Here is a 23,019-nt window from a genome sequence, read left to right on the forward strand (position 1 = left end):
ATTCAGATCATCAATACAGATATTAAACAGGACTGGGCCCAGCACTGAGTTGGGAGACCTCACTAGTGACTGACTGACACATGAGTGTAACTGTTCACCACCACTCTCTGAGCTTGGGTCTGCAGAAGAACTTATACTGAAAGCATTACCTATGTGGGATTTTGGAAAACCATTAGTTCAATGAATATGACACACTAGTCAGTTTTCATACATATATTACGTGATATACCTTATAGCAAACAGTCTGAGCTCTATTATTTGTCAGTATTAACAGTGAAGTGAAATTCTTGTTAAGAATCTGCACACTACTTCTCCAATTGGAGAAATTTGTATGAATAGTGTTTTGAGTATTTCTACTCATGCTTAAACATCTCATTTGCCTTGGAAAAGTATTCCATTAATTTTGCTGCTCTGTTGTATTTTAAAACTTCAAACTAGATACCCTTTCTGGAATTAAAGCTATCAGAAATGCTGATTTGGTTCTGCTGTAATTTGCAGAAATAATGCTACATAGAATTTCTAGGCATTCAGTCAAAACATTCCAAGATGACTGGTATGATAATGGCATTTACTGGTATTTCAATACCCCCAGTAAAATTTAAGCAATGGCAGCTTCTCTGATTTAAGTAAAATTCAATAGAGATTATATATAATATGATGTGTAAAAAATTTTGTGCACAGCCTGCACATTATCTAAAGAGTCAGGAATTTGAAGCCCTTTATATTTTTGATCCTTGATTTTCTTACATGCACTGTTTTCAGTGTGCCACTTTTCACACTAATCAGATACTAAATCTGTGGATCTGAGAGCATAAAAAATTGATTTTCCCACAAACATTTTTAAGAGAATCACTACAATACCACCTAAATTAGAAGCAGAATGCTTTATGGTTTGAATATAACTTTTTCTAACTTGCTTGTTTTGATTATTTTTCAATTGTCAAAATTTGTTATTACAACAATATTTCTAAGATTAAATTATGTTCAGAAGCAAACAAATTCTGAAGAGAGTACCTCATTTTAATCACTAGTAAAGAAGTTCTATATTTTAAAAATGCTTATTTGAAAAGAACAACAGTTCAATACTAGTATATCCAACAAAATTTATGATTTTATATTTTGCTGTGTTCCCATACATTATCATCATAAACTTTCCTGAGGTCTTATAGATGTTTTGTTTAAAATCTAAAACATCATCACTTCATGCTGTCAGCTTAATGGAATATGGCTTTGATTTCTTTGTCAAATCTTTCCTCCATGCTACTATAATCTGAGGAATACAATGTCCAAGAAATTAAATATGATAAAATGGGAATCTATTTCTGATGCAAAGAGTGAGACACATCTGGTTCAATTAATTCAGTCTTGAAACAGATATCCTAACAAAACTGTAGATTAGAAAAATTTTACTGTTTAATCTTCAAGGGCTAGAAGGCATTAAATTTTAGTTTTCTGTTCTTATTTAACAAAAACTAATGTAGGAGAAATTAAGATTTTATCCAGAAAAACAATGTGCAGAGTTTTTATACAGGACTTAACCCAAATTAATTCCTTCCACCAGAAAGATCAATCTAGAATTCTCTACCTCTTTACACTTAGTGTTAGGAAAACTAGAAATGAAATTTTTCTTTTTGACTTATTTGACTTTCTTGTGAGAATACAATGCAACAAACACACATCCATCTGGATTTTTGGTCATTATGGAATTATCTTTCAGCCTCCTCAAAACTTTTATTTCTTGATAAGAATGGCATTAATTTTTCCAAAGATCATGAGAAACCAAAAAGGATGAATAATCTCTCTTCCAGAAAAAGGAAACAGCTTGGAAATAGATGTAAATAAATTATTCTATTCTCCAAAATCAAATTTGAAGTAATAGAAAAAAGTAATAGATTTCCAAATGTAAATCTCTTAAGTACCAAACTCCCACTAAAATATCTAATCTCATAAAAAAAAGCAGGACCCCAAAAAATCAAGTCTCCCAACTAGTCGTCCTAAATAATGGTATGTGTAAGCATGAATCATCATCATCATCACCATTATCATCATCCCAACATCCACTTCTGGAGTTGTAAAATGTGGGCATCTTTGGTATTGAGAGATCTGCCTAAAAATCACCCCTTGAAAAGGCAGTAGTTTATCTTCTTCATACAGATCAGCATGCATAACTGCATTTGTTGAAATTTCTGAAAAGTTATAAGGGTAAACAACTCCCATCTGGAAATTTTCTTCATTTGAAGATCAACTAAGATGAATTTTAATCCCTTTGGTTAATCTTTTTGCAAAACCTGAATATGGTGGAACTTAAAGTACCAATTCTGAACTTAAAATGGGTGTTAACTAGGATTTAGATTGGTAAAAACCCCAAAAAACGGATGTTCTAGCTAATATATTGGCCTGAGTCTCTTAGTCTACAAAACACGTCTATAAAAAGCTTATTGATATATGATAAATTCCATTATTTATGACTAGCTGGTACCTTTCTTACCCAAAAACACCTACAACTAAAGCAGTGAGAGAAAATCCATGAGCAATTCTAAATATTTAACCTGCCATACTCTTGTTAGTTTTGGAGAAACGCTTCAGTGTTTCTTAGTTTGAAGGAACCTGCATATTCTAGGGTAACAATTCTATCTTTAGGTCAAAAAACACACAAACCAGATTTTTCAAGCTGGAAGCAGACTGCAGCTCTGTGCTAAAAATGTGAGAAAATAATTAATAAAGGCATACAAGCCTATCTTTAGATTAATACTTTCAGCTGAAACCTACCATAACACACAGTTTTGGCTTATGGGCATAAGCAAGCATAAATGCATTTTTGGCACATGGCTGGAAAAGGATCACCAGGACTAGCCTTTGAAATGAAAAAGAAGATGTAAAAAAGTTTGCAAAGAACATTTTAGTATCTCCAAGGTCTACGGTTTAAGGTCTTTCTTTTTTCTCCTAAAAATTCACATTTCTACTTTAAATTAATATTCAGGATATATACTAAAAGGACACCACAAAATTTGTTAAATCACTTCATCTTGTCTCCTCATCATCTACATCATAAGATTGTCTATCACTTAACCATGTTAAAGATAATAAAATTATCTTGTTCTTACAAGCTAACCTAACCCTGAACTCATTCTCCATTTTTTTTTTTCTAAAAGACATTCAAAAGGTTATCAGATGAACTTTAGAAAAGAGTTTGGATGAAAATTTTCATTTAGTGATCTGTTCTTTGAGGCTAAAGAGGAATTGCATGATTTCCAGAATGCAGAAAACAGGCAATTTCTGAAGTATGCTTTAGAATATGTATTTCTCTATTTATAGATAAAAAGGTACTATTCAAATGAGACCAACATATCTAGGAAGGTATCTCTTATATTATTAGGATATTAAAATTGAAAATTTAAATTCCTCATATATTTTGTTGATTACAGCATACATGGCAGCTGAAATCTGAAGATAAGTGTCTCTCTATTGAAATTTATTGCTAATTGAGTTTGATTTTTCAGTCTTGGTTAATTGATTAACATTAATGGACCCATCTGCTGCATCAATACATGGGGAATAACAACAGTACGAATAATCACTGTGAGAATAGTTTGAGACACTGCAAACATGATTGTTTGTGGGAGCAATTAACTTTGAGATTGCATTCTACACTATAAAAGCTAAGCTTGTGTATGTTTACATTTTTGAATCTTTATAAAATTTAAAACAAATGCATTAATCAATTGCTACTAGTGTAGTAGCTGACATAATTGTCAAATCATTGGTGAGGAAATTTTGTGAGTTTATTTCCCACACACAGATGTGTCTTTTTAATTAACACTAAGCTTGGTTTGCAACATCTGGTTCATATGATCAGGAGGCCACACAGAATATTAAGAGCTTCCTAGGTTAATCTTTCCATGCCCATTTCAAACACATCCAAATCCAATGAGCTTTGTATGCCACAGAATTATGTGGCATCAAACCCTTAAATTTACAGAACAGTTGCCATTTTCCCCCCCTCTGAAATTACTCTGGAATTCTACCTTAGCATAAAGTTAAAGTGCTGTAAAGAGCTAGAGAACTTGGAAAAGTGTTTTTTAAAGGAGTAGAGCACTTATATAGTTAGACTGTTTTGGTTTTTAATCTAATACATAATGAGTATGTAAAGAATTAAAAATTTAGATTTCTTTTGAAACATTCATCTGATGAAATATATGCTTAAACACTTTTGAAACCAATGGATTTTGGTCTATTGTGCAGGCTTTGGCTGGGATAGAGTTAATATTGTACTGGTGGGGAGCTGTGTTTTACATTTGTGCTGAACATTGGATTGATAACACAATCAAGGCCTTTTTGCTCCTCACCCCACCACAGCAGTGCAGAGGCTGGGGCAGCAGAAGGAGTTGGAAGGAGACACAGTTTACCCCAACTGACCCAAGCGATGTCCCAGACCATATGGCATCATGCTCAGGGTATCAAACAGGGGGTAAGAAAGAGGAAATGAGGCACATTTGGAGTTACATTATCTGCCGTCCCAAGTCACCATTACCCATGCTGAAGCTCTGTTTTTCTGTCACCATTGCCCTGCCTAGACAATTTAGGGCTGTGTCTGGCCCTTGTTCCCCTTTCTGAGCTTGATCCTGATCCCCTACCAGTGGACTGATGTCCCAGTCCTGCCTCAGCATGTCACTACACCCAGAGATATCCCCAAAGTCCAAAGGCTGGGTCTGTCCTGATGCCCTGCCTGGTGCAAAGTCTTGCCCTGACAAATGCCAGGGGAACACCTGATACAACCAATGACCAGAACTAGGGGTCAGCTGCACCCTGAAATTTTGTGTCTGAAAACTAGGTACATTCTAATCCCTGTCTTCTTCTACTAAAATGACAAAGAATATTTTCCCCGTTCAAATAAATTTCTTTTGCATAATCATCGTAATTAATGGGTTGAACACTACAGTAGTATTTTTTTCTCTAATGATGAGAAAAGGCAAGTAAATATCTTTTCAGAACCACTGTAAAAAATGTTTCTTAGAAACACACGTCTCTATACTCAGCAATATGAGTTGACAAACTCCAGTCTTCCTTAAAAAAACATGACAGAGATATTTGCTACGTAATACTTCATGGTCTTTTAGAAGCAAACCCACTAACTAGTTGCCAAGCACCTGAAGAATCAAATGCAATGAAAAATATCCGTTTTTTTTACTTTTCCCATTAAGCAGTGTAATTGAAACACCTGGCAAAAATCTTGCTATGACACCAGATAGTTCCCTCATCACTCTCACGTGTGACTCCCATCCTGTCCCACGGATATATGTCCAGTTGATTTAAAAACTCTCTAATCTGATTATCATCCACCAAGTGTAAATCTTCCTTTCTTCAGACTTTCTCCTACAGGAGAGGAATAGGATTCCTGGAGCCCAGTTATCCATAAAGACTACGGCAAAGAAGGCACCTCAGTCTTTCCTGGATCCTTTGTCACCAGGATTTTTCCCCATTCAGCAGCAAGCCTACATTTTCTGAGGTCTTCCTTTTGCTGCTGATATCCTTGTAGAGGCTTTTGGTTTTGCTCTGCCCATCCCAGCCAGATCATTATCCAGAAGGGCTTTGGCTTTCCAGCTCCATATCTGTGGAGCTGGATTTTTTCTCTGTACTCAGTCCAGATCACCTGGACATGTTTCTATCTCTTGTATACTTCTTTTTAATGTTTGAGTTTTGTCAGAAGCATCTAACTAATCTGTTCAGCCTTGCTGACAGTTGATTTCCTGCTTATTAGATTGAATAATTCTTGGGTTTGGAGAAGGTGATCCCTGAAAATCAGTTGGCTGTTGTAGAAAATTATGAAAACTGTGCTACTGAACAGCCACTTATCCCTGGTTTGCACATGCCCAGTCTTCCATGACACCTCTGGGCAGAAGAGAAGTGACCTATTTCAAAACAAAAACATTTCTGAAAAGGGCCCAGGCCAGCAGCTGGAAAACAGAAAAGCAGGAAATAAATCCAATCCTCATGAATTATTCAGGACACAAATTCAAATGAAACAGTATTCCATAATGGCAGCTGACAGGCCAAGCAGTAGAATGGCAGAGATACAATAAAAACCAACAGAGAAAAAACAGGTTCATTACTCCAAAGTACACACTCAGTTTCATCAGACTGGTTGGCAAATTGTGTGTTCTCATAAAACTGCCTTGCTTTCATTTGTGCTCTAGTCAAACAAGACTTAGAGATCAAAGACCTGTTTCGTATTTTTTGTGTGTTCATATCAATCAAGAGGCAGAGAAGTCCCTCAAAAATTTGTTCAAGATCTCCTCAATCTAAGAAACACACAGTGGCCTAGAACATCAAAAGAACTTTAAATTGTTCTGTTCAGCATTTGCCTTGAAGTGAAGTACAATTTTTTAATAATTTGGGAGCTACTTCATAAATTCGATAATTTCTAAACAGAAATGTGTTTCTAAATGCTGAGTTCCTTAGATAATGATCAAGTTGCTATGGCTTAAAAAGTTACTGTGCTCCTACTGAACATCATTCAATTGAACCATTATCCTCTGTTCTTTTCACTCATGTCTCTTTCAGACTCCATTTCCTCTTTCAGCATAATGCACCTTAGCTTTCAAAGGTTCTTTGACAGCATCTTTTCACATATGCTGAAGGTGAACAAGAAAGTCACTTGTTAGTGTTTCCATAGCATGATGATGAACATTTGCACGCAGGAACACACCATGAAAATGTGTGAGGGTACACAACTAAGATATGGAGTTGTTAGGAAAAAGAATGACCTCTTATGGGCCTTCTGTCCAAACTGTCTATAGAAAGGTTCAGATTTAGTTTTGTAGCAGTACTGATCTGGTTGGTTGCAAAGGAACTCTGCCTTCGACAAAACATATAGCCTGTGTGGAAAATGTCATTATATTTTATATCACTTTTCATGCAAGCAAATAAAGTGTAACATCTCTCTGGCTGGCATGAAGGTGCCACATTTTCTATTTGAAATTATCAGGACAAAAGATTGGTGATTATTTCATTACAGAGAAAATTATAGTAATTTTTCATCAAGAATGAATGATAAAATGGTAAATAAATGCCTCTTACCTAGTGCAGGTGCCCCGATTGTGACATGGATGATAATCACATATTGGAACATTGCAGTTCTCAACATTCCTTCCTTCAAGAGCCTCATCTATGATGAACAACTCTTTGTGGTTGACTTGAAAATCCCTAATGCATCCTTTAAAACCATATATCTGCCCAGCACATCGATGAATCTCCTCATGAACAGGAACCTTTCCAAGGAAGATTGATCCAAAGTTGATCTGCAGAAACAAAAAGAGACTTGTCAGAAAAAATATGATTTGTGATGTTATTGTAAACAATGAAAGAATAATAGATACTGATAAAGGAAAGGATTACTTGAAGATGAGCAAAAACTTTGATGCTTTCGGAAGTGATTATTTTAAAAAAGTTCTCTTTTTTTTTTTTTTTTTTTTTTTTTTGTTGTTGTTGTTGTTTTTGAATAATCCTTACCAAAAGGATAGTTTAATTTGTTTTCATATTTTCAAATATATAAGACAACATACATTCCACAAAACCCAAATTGGAATTCTCAGCCTCAATGACAGTGAACATGGTAAGTTTTTTACATAGATACCCTCATCCTATATGATGAGTTGAACATTCATGGCTGAAGTTTGGTGCAGGAACACAGGATAAGCTGTAGAATTGAAGACATTTCCTTTAGGACCTGGGACCTATGGGATCTCAAGATAAGGGGAATACAGAAAAAATATTTTAGTTTTTTAATGAGTGACAGAAAACAGACTGCTATACTGAAGCCCAAGGGGGAAAAAAAAGGAAATTTTCAAATTTCCAAAAGTCTAGAACATCCTTATAATGGTGCAAAGAAACAATCACAACTTTTTCACACAGGGTCTGACCAAATCATATTAGTGCTCACTACGGTAATTCCTCTGTTGCCTGACCTAGGATTCAAGCCCTTAATCATCACATATAAATGATCTGTGGCTCATTTAACACTCTGAATTCCCCTCCTCAAGCTAATTCCTGACTTTCTGGAATTCTAAAATGGGACTACATCATTCCTGAGTTCATTTGCTAAGTGCCTGCCAATTCTTAGGAATTGAAAGAAAACTACACTTGCATCACACAACGATGCATTTATTTGTACTATACCATTAGTCCAGAAAGAGGGTGACACCTGGCCCCCTCAAGTCAAGAAATTGGAATCAGAAATTATCACAGCATATGTAAAACATGTGAGGGGGTAACTTATAGTGAAGAGGCCATTCGCTATCATATTCAGACACCTGTTAAGAAATAGAAACAGGAGGAAAACATCCCATTGATTTATCTGGAATTCACACATCCATATGATTTTTGCTTTGTTGTTTTCAGTATTACTTTTATCAGTCCTGGAGCTATGTTGACAATTTCAAGTGAAATTTTGTGATAGAATGAATGTGAATACTGCCAGATATTCTTCTACTCAGCGTCTTTCATTCTGAAGTGAAAAAGAAAAACACCTACTTCCTTTAGAGCATGGATAAAATTATATCAGATTTTTCATACCAAAGGAATTCAAAGACACTGGCTCTGCACTTGTTGGATTAATTTCAGATCACTTGACTTTATCCCCTTTCAAACAAAGCTATGAAACACCACAGTGATAGACAAGATTTGTAAGTAGTGTTTGCAAACATTTTCTCTCTGCCTGTGAATCTCTTTCAAGAATTAAGCAAAGCATTGGACTGCATGACAAAGTATCTGTGATTAAGAGAACTGTTTTTAACACTCCACTGGCAAAGCAATCTCCTTTATTATCTGGCTTATTTTACAAAAGCACTAACCTTGGGGACAGATCCAGTGTATCACAGAACAACTTCAGTAGGCTTTGCTCTGTTTCTAGCACCACTGGATTTTCTCATAACGTATTTGATTTTCAAGCTCATGTTACTACACCATAATTCACATTCTTTCTATAAAGGTCCTGTTCTGAATTTAACTGACTTAACCAGAATATATTTTAAGGAGGCACAAAGAAAAAATTCCTGAAAGTCTTATTAATAACATAAAAGGTTTAATATAGCATTATATCAATAACTTATGGAATACTTATGTTTAACTTTTCAAATACTAATTTGAAAATATCCTTCTTCACTTTTAGCCTGAGTAGTGAAAAGGATTATCTTGGGCAATAATGGGAAGATATTCATTAGACCTCTTAGAGATAAGAAATGTCTTTTTATTCTTTCTTTGATTGTGTACTTTGTAAATAGAGGTTCTGGGAGATTAGGAGCAGATCTGTAAAGTGTAACAGTTAGTCATGAGGATTTGACATTCATACTTCATACCACACAAGAGAAAAAATTCTGTTACAAACCAGCAGTGCGTACTGTGAGATGCACATCAAGATTAGCATCTCTAAAGATAACTGACCTGTCTTCAAGTGAACAAACTTATAAAGCAAGATGTCAATCACAGTTCAAATTCTTGTCTAAAAATGTTCAAAAATGTTTCATGCAGAAATAATCTTGTGATGAGAGAATGCATAAAAAAGGCAATAAAATGAAGACAAAGAATAACTGAAAAATTCAAGATTTGGGAAAGCTGGCCTCTTGTCCATTCAGAATGAGTCTTCTGATACCACTTTCAAAATGGAGACAGATATTTTCACAATACTATTCAGACACCAAGTCCTAGCAAAAATACTGAAACCAAAATAAATCACTGATGATTCATAACTGTCCTCCACTAGACAGTGTAGCTTGCAACTAAAAAGTAACTAGAATTACTGCTTAATAATATCTGAATTGTTTCTTATAACCCCTTGGCCTTAGGTAAATGACACTGCTAATATACTTTTTCTAAACTCTCATAGCATCCATGTCCTTTTATGGACTTTGTGCAGCAGGCATAGAGGCTTTAGAGTCGAATAAAAGAAGAAATTAATGGATATGTTGTGGTTGCTGGATGCAAAAACACCTATTAGAAAGAAAGTAAGTTCATATAATGATATCTGAAGAGGAATTATATTTCCTCCTTTAGAAGAAGTTAGAATAAACTTTTTCTCCTTTGGAAATAACTGTAGTGCATATGCTGAAGAAATGTTCAAAGCAAATAGCTATTTTTTGATGTTTTGCAGACTCACCTGAGATGCTCGATGTGAGAAGGAAAGTCTGTGCTGTACAGGGGGGTTTCCATCTGCAGCCACTTCAATCATGCAGTAACCTTCAGGACTGCCCACAGGCAACATGTAGCTGTAAGGAAACAGGAGATCCCATTGCTGCTTATCCTGTTGGTCACGGAGTATTCAAACCTCACATGGCAAAGGTAAAGTGAAAGAGATGTTCATACTTCCAAAGAGTATGAAAATCTTTGGACACTACTAATTTCAGTTTCATAGCTATTGAATTACCCAGGAGACAAAAGATGCAAGTTTCATCAACTAACATCCCTCTTCTGTTTCCTTTCTTGCTATTCTTGACTAGTGTTTGAAATATATACAGAGAAAAGAAGAAAAAAATCTTTAAATATTTAAGTGAGTATTGATAAATTTTAAGTGCTAACTGTGGTTGACATACAATCTCCCTAGTATCCTCTGATTGTTGGACAAGTGACATCAACATTGAATGATGCTGAACAGCCTGGGTTGAAATTTCTTTTTCCTGACCTACAGAGGGAACATAAATGGAATAAGAAATGAAAGGCTGCATACCTCTGAGCAGAAAAATTACACTGCGAGGCAGTTATCACTACTTGGAAACTGTGTTAGTGCAAACTCTGGTACTGAGCCTCAGAGATAAAGAAGATTGTAGGATGAAGGGAATTTGTGCAGTAAATACTACTGAAAATTCAATAAAACATGGAGAATTTCAGCCAAATCACCATAATTAGGTTTCTGGGGTACAGCTTCTAACAACAATGTTACATTTTTATGTAATATTTCACAAATGCTAAACAATGAACTTTAAAAAAGTTTCTAAAAAAATTAACATATTTATATGGACTACCAAATTTTCCATTTCTTTTAGCTGAATAAATGATAAAGGACAATAATAGGAATCTCAGAAATTGTTTTTTGTTGGGATAGATGAATTTTTTATGTTATGCAATATACATATGAAAGAGTGAAAATATTTTAAAGCCCATTATGATCTGTACATTAGAAGCATTGCTAATCATAGAAATCACTTCAGCATTGATAAGGACAAATTTACTCCTGGAGAAAACACATCAAGATGTACCATAGTCTCAAATGGTACCTTTTTATATATCACCACCTGGTGATTTATTCCAGGTTATGCCTTGAGCTTTGTGCCTCTGCTTCTGTTTCTAAAGTCTTACTATTTCATCCTTCTCTCTCTAGATTCATTATGAAATCTCAGAAGTTGCTGGGAACATTGTATTGACATAAATGGATTTAGTATTTTATAGTATAGGCCCCAATGAATATTTAGAAATTCACTGCAGTGATTTCTGAGTGAGTAGTGCAAAACCAGTGCATTTACTCACTCACCTTACAGCCAGAACATCGACATCAGCAGCTGATGCTTACATATTAATAAATCCCACCTTTCCACTGGTTATATCACTGCTGGTTCACAGCTAAATCAGTCAATACTAATTCATTGACTTTCCACTGTACTCCAATGCGTGGGGTTGAAATGTGCTAAATTATTTCTACCTCTTAAGTATGCAACACATTTCTTATTTTTGAATCTTTCTTTAAAAATCTGGGCTATTTGAATGGCATTTTCTATTATCACCCTCTGAAATGTGATCTAGACCCCTAGACTATTTAAATGAGTTTGAAAAATACTCATTTTTATTTATAATTTTAGGCTAAAAAGAGTCCTGTTGTTAAGGTATTTTTCAATTGCACTCCTTCTTGAAAAGTCTAAAGTTAGCATAATATTTTGATTTTAAATAATGGAGCTAGAAACAGTGCCTGCTGTTTTGAAGACCATCTGATTTGCACAATTTCATTATAAATAATGAATTCAATAAACAGAAGTTTCTCCTTAATAAACAATGGAGATATTGACAGATAGTTGGTGATTTCCTTTTAGATACTTTAAATAAGGAAAATTTTTGAGAAAATGCCTCCACTGTTCTGTTTTCCAACCAATTCTTGAAATATAAAATATTCTTTGAATTTGATTTATTATTCCTGCTCATATTTCAGTTGCTGTGAATTGTCTCAGTAAGTCAGAGTGTATAAAGATAACTTTCTCAGATAATAGAAAATCAGGTCATTTAAGATTCTCTCTTGGGGGAAACAAACTCATAGCCTTTCCTTGATGCTTTCTACTTTGAATGGATACTGTAGTAGAGACCTAACACACTCATATCAAAGCCCACCCTCTGCCCCTGCCTTGTCCCTTCTTTTCAGAAAGATTTCTGAAGTCTGCATGTTTCTTTTTCTAAATAACCTCTTATACCATATGTTACAATGGTCCAGCCCAAAAAGAACAAAAGTTTAAGTGAAGTGGCAAAATTAATTAATAGGAATGCTCATCTAATGAAAAATAAAAGAACATTGAGGTCTGTGTCAGTGTGACCATCTTCAAGTAATTAGCCATCCATTCAGCATAGTAAACTTCCATTGCAAATGCCTGGTTACACACATCCTCACTGTTTTCTACACATAATTTATATTGTTTTGGTCCTTTACTGTAGGAAAAAAGTGGAATATTAAACATAGGTGCAACTAAAATAAGCCTTAAAGACTGTTTAATACTGACAAGTTCTTTACTTTAGGAACCTTTATTTAGACAAGCCCAAGTATCATAAATTCATTTAGATAATAACATAGTCATCCCTACTCAGGCATACCTGGTAATCCATTCTATCTTTAAATAAATATATGAGGGGAAAAAAAAGAAAATCCAAATAAAACCTCTCAGTATCCATAAACAACAGCTTATTATACAGTGATTTTGATCATTAGATCATAAGTTCATAAAGAACATAGAGGTGTTTTCCTTTTTTTTTTATTATGCAGCAATGAAATCTCAAGGAGCAGAACAGATTTGTTTGATGCCTGCCAATAGATTTGTGACTGAGTTGTGAGAATAAAAGCAGAGGCTACAAGCAGAAACCTGCTGCCCTGTATTCTGGAGTGCAGGTTTGGAATGCACTCAATGCATGCTACCACTGTTTTCTTCAGTATTTGCTTCTTTCTGTGTAAAGATTTCCAATGAATTAATACTTGGAATTTTTCTCTGTCTTGTCATGGGAAGGAAAACCTGTCATTTGAAATGTGAACAAAATGGATATTTTTCATACTTATGTTACCACAGAATTAGAATTGTTTGAATTTGCTAGATTACTTAAATATGCCTAGAATAGCTTTTAGAAAGAGACACACCATGAAAGTTACAGTCCAAAAGACAGATTTCTTAGAATATTATAAAAATATGAAAAAATGGAAATTGAACCACAAATGCTGTCTCAGTCTTTATTATAGAATTTAATTCCAAAAAGTGCTGCAACATAGACACATGCAAAATATAATAATATTAGTTTTTTAAAACAATGGTGGAAAAAAGAAGGGACTTGAAATATTGTGTCACAGAAATTACTTGAACTAAAATACCATCAATGTTGCTCTATAACCTGGTTATAGTTTTCTTATAATCTATGTTTAAATCTGTCTTAATCTTGCAATTGAATAAATGCAGTTGTATTATTTCACACACCTCACAGAAGATTGAAATCCATTAGAAAAGAGAAAATGAAACTGATGATTTATTCTCTTGACATTTTTTCTTTATTTTTCTAATTAACCTCATATTATGAGATACTGACCTCACATTAAGAACACCTGAGATGAAAGTGGCTAATCACTGACATCTTTAAATTTTGAAATATTTTTAGTTCAGTGGTGCTTTTTCACTCGTTTAGATGCTGAAGGCATTTCAGTCCATCTGCCTTGCATCTCAGTGGCACATTCTGGCTGCACTTAAAGCCAGCATATTTTTCCCTCCAGAGACAGTGACAGGAGAGAATGCAACACGATTCCTCTTGCAGTATGATTTTGTCAGGCAGCAGAATTGTGATTCATTCATATCACACTCATAACCATATAAAAAGGATTCACAGAGAAGTAAAGAATTGGGTGTGTGAGAAGTAGTTATAGGAAATGTGTATATGTGGAGGACATATGGGTAAGGTTATGCACAGTAACCTTAACAGGTCTGGAGCCATGTGAAGCCCAGCCTGTTCCTGGAGATGCTAAGATATAGGCCTGATGAATTCAAATATTTATTTCCACAAATTTGAAATGAGAAGATGTTCAGCCTTCCTATTTGCTCTAGGCTTAGAAAATCATGATTCTTTTTCATAGTTGCTGTGGATTTTATATAAAGAACAAGAATCACAAAAAATTTACTATTTTGTTTGCAAAAGACTCATGAGACTCAACAGGTGCAAAACAGTGGTTATAGGCTGTGTCATTAATAGTTGCATGTTGATTAATTATGTGCATGAACACTGGATTTCTAACAAAGTGCAATGTGTACCTCACACACTCATGACCATTGGATTACTTTAGGTCTGGAACTGGTAGTCAAATAAATCCTCTTAAGATACCCAAGATTGGGGCACCTCTAAATCTGGTATGATCTTGCTCAAGTAAATGTTTTAGCTTAAATTATCATAGATTTCTCCAGTTGGAAATAAAATCATACTTTTTTCCCTGTCTAGCTAGTCACCAGGTGGCACTAAAGGAGCACAGTAGAAAGCATGAATGCACAATCCCTACTAATGTCTCTTCTAATAATTGGAAAGACTGACTTGAGCTCTAATTGATAGCATGATTGCTTCAGCTTCCAGTTATATCAAGGGAAACATAGTAAAGTGTCTAAAACTGATTACATATTTGACAATACGGATGAGAATAGGTCCAGAGACTGGAACTTCTGGAAGACTTTTAACTGTTTTTATGCAGTATAACTATGCAATGTAATCAAGTAAAAATGGTGCATTCATGGTTATGTAAACATACTTAAGAAAGTTTAGTTTATAGCAATTATATTTTCTATATAATGCTGAAGATGCAGCCATATTTCTAACAGATTAGGGAGAAGTATAGCAAAATTAAAATGTCGTATCAGCAGGTATGAATAACTCCAGGCATTATAAAGAGAACTTTTGTTTTTATCCAAGCTAAATAATCACAGTAAAACTGTTTCTGAACAAAGACCTCACACTGCTATCAGTGCAGGGTTTCTGGTCTTCTGAAAAATTATTAGAAATTAGCTACACTATTGTCCATTTTATAATGCCACAATTGGAGGACTACAATTAGAACTACTTGCTATTTTTCTCCCTACATCTGAAAAATGATAGCCCAGCTTAACAGTTAAACATAGGAAAAAAATCCCTGCAAAAATCCCTTTACTAAAAAAGTATTGATATTAAAGACATAAAATAAAAGAGTCCTGCAAAACACTGAAATAGCAGCCTCATTTACACCCTTGATTTACCAGAGCAGTTGTCAAGGGAACAACTAACCAACTGTCAAGTATTACAGGTGATTTTTCAAGAATGGTGATTTTACTTTCGACTGAGCATATTCAATTCACAAGCGTGAAAATATGTATTGTGCCTTGCAGTTTTAATAATCTCTTCACTCTTTTTCAAAATTCTTGCACTTACTACCTTTTATCCCCTTAAAAATATATTTCTAAAAAGCCAATTGCTTTAAAAACCATACCTTCACTTCCCAAAAATTAACTTTAGCGTACTTATTCCATGGAAATGTTGTCATGTCTCTTTATCATCTTCTATTTCAGTAAGGTCAAATTTTGGTATTTCTTACCAACTTCAGTTTCAACCCTCAGAAGTGACAATTATAAAAATGAATGCTGCATTTTATGTCTGACATTTTATTTGAAATCAATGAAACATATTTCATAACCCCCAGCAATTCAACATCAATTTTCAGGTTTTCTAGTTGCTGCAAAGTGACCAAATAGTAAAAGTGTTCAGAGAGGGAAAGAGAAAAGGAGACCAAGGAGAAGAGTAGATGAAAACAAGGTAGATGGAAAACCTCAAATTACTTTGACTCCTGAAGTGTCTTGCAGGAGTCCCTTGATGGCCATTTCTTTAGGAAAAATAAAACAAACCACAGACAAAAAGAGGTGTGTCAACTTTGGGAATACATTATAAACTCCAGCTGACCCTGAAATTTTTTGAAATTTGCTGCTGCAGCTGTATGTACATAAATCTCTGGGCCCTGATGGGACTCATCCCAGAGTACTGAAAGATATGGCCAGTGTCATCACAGGATCTCTCTTCATTAGTTGTCAATGATCTTGGGAGTCTAGAGAAGCCCCAGCTGACTGGAAGCTGGCAAATTTTGTTCCAGTTTTCAAGTAGGGAAAGAAGGAAGGTCCTGTAAATTACAGGCCTATCAGTCTCACTTCAGTGACTGATAGAATTAGGGAGGAGCTTGTTCTGGGAATGACTGTAAAGCATCTGAAAGACAACACCCTCACTGGCCACAGATAGCATGGGTTCATGAGGAAAAAGTTTTGCTTAACCAATTTAATGTCCTTTTAGTACTAGGTCAGCCACCAAGAAAAGAGAGTAGATGTGGTACATTTGGCTTATAGCAAAGTTTTCAGTACTATTTCCCAGAGTATCCTTCTGGATAAAATGTACAGAGCACAGAGAAATCCATAACACGTTGGCTGAGCAGTTGGCTCAGAGAGGTATTAAATGGGTTTGCATCAGGCTGGCAGCCAGTTGCCAGTGGGTTCCTCGGGGCTCAGTTTGAAGGCCAGTGTTCTTCAACATTTTTATAAAAGATTTGGACACAGAAATTAAATACACATTAAAGTGAATTTGCTGATGACACCAAACTAGAAGGAACTGTGGACTCCTTCAGGGGCAGAGAGGCTTTATAGAGAGATCGGGATAGACCAGAGAGCTGGGCAAGCACCAACCATATGAAATTTAACAAGAGCAAGTTCCAGAGTCTTCACCTGGAATTGTGGTTATGTATACAAACTGGGGGATGAGAGGCTGGAGAACCACTCTGTTTGAGAGAAATCTGAGGGTTTGAGTTCATGGCAAGTCAAATACAAGCCACCAGTGTACTCTGGCAGCCAAAGGGGACAACTTGGGGTGCATTAGGCACAGCATCATGAGCCAGCTGAGGGAAGTGATTGTCTCACTCTACACTGTAGTGGAGCAGACACATCTCAAGTACTGCATGCAGTTTTGAGGGGTCTCAGTAAAAAGAAGGCTGCAAAGTGTTACAGTGCTCAAAGGAGATTGACTAAGATGGTGAAAGGCCTCGATGGCAAGACTTAAAAGGAGTGTCTGAGGTCACTTGGTTTGTTCATCTCGGAGAAAAGAACGCTGAAGAGTGACCTCATTCTCAAGGGAAACAATGTAATGGGAGATCCTGCTCTCTCACTGGTGACCAGCAATTGGACATGAGAAAATGGAATGAGCTGAGCTGCATCAAGGGAAATTCAGATAGAACATTAGGAAAAGTTACTTCACTGAGAGGGTGGTCAGTCACTGGAACAGGTTCCCCAGGAGAGTGGTCATGGCACCAAAGTGCCAAAGTTCAAGGACTATCTGGATGATGCTCTTAAGTGTATAGTTTAATTTTAAGTAGTTTTGTAAGGAGCAGGGATCTGGAATCAATAATCCTTAGGGGCCCTTCCGATCTGAGGAAGTCAACAATATTTTTTTATCATAGAATCATAGATTCATAGATTCATAGATTGAGTTGGGTTGGAAGTGACCTTACAGATCATCTAAATCCAATCTCATTGCCATGGACCTTTCCGTAGATCAGGTTGCTCAAAACCCCCTTCAACCTGGCCTTGAACACTTCTACAGATGGGGCATCCATGAATTGTCTGGGCATCCTCCTCCAGTGCCTCACCACAGTCATAGTGAAGAATTTTTACCTTGTATCTAATCTACACCTGCCCTCTTTCAGATTGAAGCCATTTCCCCTTGTTTTGTCACTCACTGTGTGTGCTTATAAAAAAGAATCTCTTTTCTCTTTTTGCTATGGGGGTACTAGTAGAATTGAAGAAAATAAGGAAAACAAATACCCTTTACCTTCCCAAATACTACTTACTTTGCACAGAAGATGCAATTTCTTTGCTTAATATTGGTACACAGTTTTTTTGCATACATTTTACAGAATCTAAAAAAAACCCCAAACCCAATGTTTTTGTATAAGCATATTAGTAGCTGAAAATGGTAATACCTACATTAGGTGAAACAGATACTGTTTATGTTACATTCTACTTAGCTTGGTTTATGCTTCATTTACTCCAGCTCTGCTAGTCCAACTGTCAAGTTTATGATCCTTTAGTAGACTGGCTAATGGGACTCTTTCTAATGCATATATTGCCAAGCATACTACAGGCAGCATACACCCAAGGATCATTTATTTCAATGGAATGCTTTTCTTCAACATATATATTTTATGAATCATGACTTTAAAGATATGTGTTCCCAGAAAGGATCTTTAAAGGAAAGTATAAATTCTGCTTTTAATCATATCTTTGAAATCCCATTGACTTCATGGGGACTTCACTGGTGTAAACACAATACATCACTGTGCTGTGACAGCCAACTGATAGACTGTGACACCTCCATTTCACACATGCAAGAATGGGAATAACATAAAGATACTGAAATAATTAGCACTAACATTTAGGCAGAGTTTTGAAGTTACAACAAAATTGAACTTTTATTATAATCATTACCATAGTCATAATTGCTGTTCATGATCATGACAGTATTGGAAGAACAGATTGTTACACAATTGATCCTGGCAGAACGCACCAAGTCCTACAAAAACCTTGTGTTCTAATTTGAGTTTCAGGACAACAAGTTTGTATATAGAAGAATACAACATGTATACTGTACTTGTGCTTATGTCTGTTGGATCATAAGGCTTCATAGTGCATATTCTGGGCTTTTTTGTCTGTTAGGTGAATTCATTGAGATTTCACTGCTGATAAATACCCTGTGTTTCTAAACCCAGTAATCCACCTTCAAGACTGAATACAGGTGCTTTCTCCTGCTTCTGACTGCATTGCCTCAGGTTCATGTACCAACTGCATATTTGCTGCACCTGAACAAGGCTGTTTGATTTTTGTTATGGTTACCTTTACCTTCTCTTTGTGTCTACATTATATCAAAGAGAAAGGCTTCTACTCTTCTATTCTTTGGTGCTACAGAGATGAGCACTCCTTAGGGAAGGTGCTTGTGGTCTTTTGCACAGCTCATTCTTACTATGTAATCTAGCTTCTCTAATTCACTGATTTTTAATATAGATGTAATTGCATTCAAACAATTTTATTAAAAATTGTGTAATGTCAGAAAAGAAAGTTGGCCTTCCTTTTTCAGTAAAAAGCCCCCAGCTAAAGCTTATGCAACAGCTAGTACAAAATATGTAAGACATGAAAATCCAACTATAATCTTCACTGAAAGAATATGCTGGTGTGAAAATAGAAAACCCTTTTTATGAAGAATCATTAGATAATAAGCTTTGGACAGTTCTTCCCTTAAATGGAGATGAAATAATTTCAACAAACAAAATGGCTAAGCTGACCTATTATCTCAAAAGTAATATGCCTTTGTCCCTGAGAAATGGGAAAAATTGTCTAGGGGTAATAGGTGATACTAGGAAATTAATTTTGAAAAAGCCAAAATAGTCTTCAAGTGCAATGATGCAATATGACACCGATGAAGACGAAGAAGTTGGAAGACTTCTGCTAAATGATAAATAAAATTTGATTGCATGGAACATATGAATGCTAATTAAAAGAGTACCCTAAAAAGGTACCAACTCAGAGGTCTTTTAGTCTCAAGCAAAATGTGACCACTACCAAACCACTCTGACCACTATCAAGCATTTCTTTCTCTTTCAGTACAAGATATCTTGTAGGTAGAGTGATTTTGAACTCACTGAAAAGGATTGTGTGTTTGGATTGTGTTTCTGTTTAAGAAAACATTAATATTGGTAGAAGCAGAGTATAACTTCATATAAGGAATATTCAGTATTTCCTCCTAGTGAACAAATAAACACTGTTGTAAGCCTGGAAAAATATGAAAGAAGCTCTTGGTAAAACTTCAAATTTCAAAACTGTCTACATTGTTGCTTTGGTATCACATCTTAAAACTATTTTTATGCCATTTATTTATCTGCCAGGTAACTGAATCTCATGGATATGAACAGGTGAAAATAAAGAGAAATAAGAGAACAGTTTATGTACATATAGAATCAATGGTCTCATGTGAAGTGGATATGAGATACAAAGTTTGAAGAAAATACACATATACACATATTTCTGACAACAACCAACATTTAAGAATTTTTCTTATGCATACACAACTTATGCATAAGTTGTGCTTTTTAGAATGGTTAAACCAGAACTAAAGAGAAGAATAAAGGAAAATAACATATCTAAACCACCATGTTTTGAGGGGGTAAGTTCCCCTCAAGACATCAAGAAAAAAAGGTAAAATCATACAAATGCTGAGAGTTCAATTATCCTAACACCTCACCAAGAAAATGCCACAAAAAAAAAATTAAAAAAATGTTTGAAGAGAGACATAGTAGGCAGTCTTCAAATTATGTCTCCCCTTCCCTGAGGAGGGCTATCACTCCCAGAGCAGAGAGACTCTTCTGGTGCTAGCAACAGCTTGGTAGTGCACTGGAGCATAGGAATTAATTATTATGTTTAACTGCCTTCAGATACAGTCTTCCATCTATTGTCTTACATAAATCTGATCCTATGAATGAAAATTAGGAAGCCACTTGACATGTGAATAAAGCTCTATCAATGCAGTCCTGTACAGATAATTGCAATACTACAATGATCTCCTATTGAGGATCTTTTCTTACCTATTACAGACAGAAGAAATACAATGATCAGTAACATATATTACTTCTACCAGGCAGCACTAATTAATTTTCTTTTGCATACTCTGATGGTCCAAAATGAACTGTTACCTCCCCTCTACATGGGAAAACTAAGAGAAAAATAGGTTAAGCAATGTGGTTAATGAGAAAGTGACTCTTCAATTTGAACATCAAGAGAAGGAACAATTTATATACTAGCGCAGGAAATCCTGGGTAGACTGGAGAATAAAGACCTTCTATTACCAATTAGTGCAAATCCTGAGGTAGTGGCTGGTATTAATACTCAGGACCAAGAGACATCCTGCTGTATTTCAGTTTTACACATATAAGTATCAATTGGAAAAAGAAAAAAGTATTTTGCTTTCAGACTCTTTAAGGTTTATGTCTTTTAATCCTTCATAACCTTAAGCCTTTTGACCTTGGATCTATTGTCACATTTCTCTAATTATGACTTAGGCAAAATTTATGTGCCAGCTTCTCATAGTGATATTCAAACAGCCTGTTCTTGGTCCCTTCTGGTAACATTCTCAGAAACATCCCAGTAGACAAAAAAAAAGAAGTAGGCAGACACATAATCTCTCTTATAATTCAGCCACAACTGCTGAAACAACTATATCCTCTGCTCAACTCTTCCAAAATGGTCTATGAATGCCTAATTCAGTTGAACCACATTAAGATCCACTATAAATATGGCAAGAGAAAGTGAGTCAGGGCATACGTAGCTAAAGGTAACTTCTTAAAAGAGGACATTTAGTTCTCCACTGTATTGCTTAAGAATAGAAGGTACAAACATATTATTGCCAAATAAAAGTTTTCTATTTATGATAAGAATTAGCACTAACATATTAATTGTGTTAAGCATTACTTATGCTGTTACAAGCAAAGGGCTATGGAAACTGAAGAGAAGGGTAATGCACCATTTGTAACCCAGCTAAAACTGGAAATGAATAACTGATCTTTCATATTAAGCCATAACACCACTTAAGAGAGTTATCTCTTCACCTCCAAGCTTCACCAACTTTGTGTCTCCCCCTTTGACGCCATCAGTAAGAAAGAAAGTAAGGCCTTGCCATCATAATTCCTTCAGGCCCTCTTCAGTACAGGTAAGAATAACTGATTTTTGGAGAAATGAGAGGCATCATTGCCAAAGTGCTGGTCATCTTACAAATCTGCTTTCACAAAGAATGAACAACTCACCTGAAGTCAATAATACAAGGCAGAAACATTAAATAACACTCCCACTTGCCAGACTTCAGATTTATTGATTTGTGAAGCCTAATGGCCACACAATGTAACCAGTTCATTACATTATAAAAAAAATTGGTTTTTGACAGATACTTATTGCTTTGAACACACAAAGGAATAGAACAGAGCAGACTTCTGATTACAGAATACATTCATAAATACAGAGTTGCACAGAACTTAAAGCTTACTGTTGTCATCTAAACTGATTAAAGTTCTGTACTCATCTTTATCTGGACCAGACTCATTAAGTGTTTTGTTGCAGTCTGCTTTTGATAACACATGTGCTGTGTTTTCCCCCATCAGAACAAAATTGCTCTGTCAAAGAAATTAAGATTCTCATAATAATTTCATGTACATTTTGTACTTGAACCCATCTAAATCAAAGCATCCAACATGAACAGCTAAGAACATTTTGCTAAGCTATAACCAACTATTTTTAAAGAAAAAATAAACTGCTTTATGACGGTATGTTTATACACATTTTAGCTGCAATCTTAAACATACATGAATGTACAGGATGCTTATTGCCTATTTGAATATCAAAAGGCATAATATAATTTATAATGTCATTTGGATGTGCTTCAGCAGAACCTACCTAAATAGCCAGATGTATATTTCCTAGTGTATTAGAAATGTCTCTCCTACTTTTTTTGTTCACTTTGTTTAGTGATATATTTGAGCTGAAATGTATTATTTGGAAAATGAATGCTGCACAAGATTCGTAAGTATAAACTGCAAAAACGAAAAGCTAGGTAAATATAATACATTTAGTTTGTAGATGTAAATGCATATTCACAGACCATCTTTTAGGAAGTTTTTTTGGTTTTTTTAAACAAGATAGATTACTTTCATCAGATTGT

The 23,019-nt window shown here is 35.2% G+C and overlaps 1 protein-coding gene across 1 annotated transcript in view; it reads right to left on the minus strand.

Moving 5' to 3' along the window:
• EYS (EGF-like photoreceptor maintenance factor) overlaps positions 1-23,019 on the minus strand; it is a 792,123-nt gene that overhangs the window by 97,081 nt on the left and 672,023 nt on the right. Inside the window, exons 40-41 of the mRNA XM_054630570.2 lie at positions 10,151-10,259; positions 7,078-7,298 (exon numbers count right to left, since the gene is read on the minus strand). Of these exons, the coding sequence (XP_054486545.2) occupies positions 7,078-7,298; positions 10,151-10,259 (330 nt within the window). The remainder of the gene's footprint in view (positions 1-7,077; positions 7,299-10,150; positions 10,260-23,019) is intronic.

Source organism: Agelaius phoeniceus, chromosome 3 (assembly GCF_051311805.1).
Source record: "Agelaius phoeniceus isolate bAgePho1 chromosome 3, bAgePho1.hap1, whole genome shotgun sequence".
NCBI lineage: Eukaryota > Metazoa > Chordata > Aves > Passeriformes > Icteridae > Agelaius > Agelaius phoeniceus.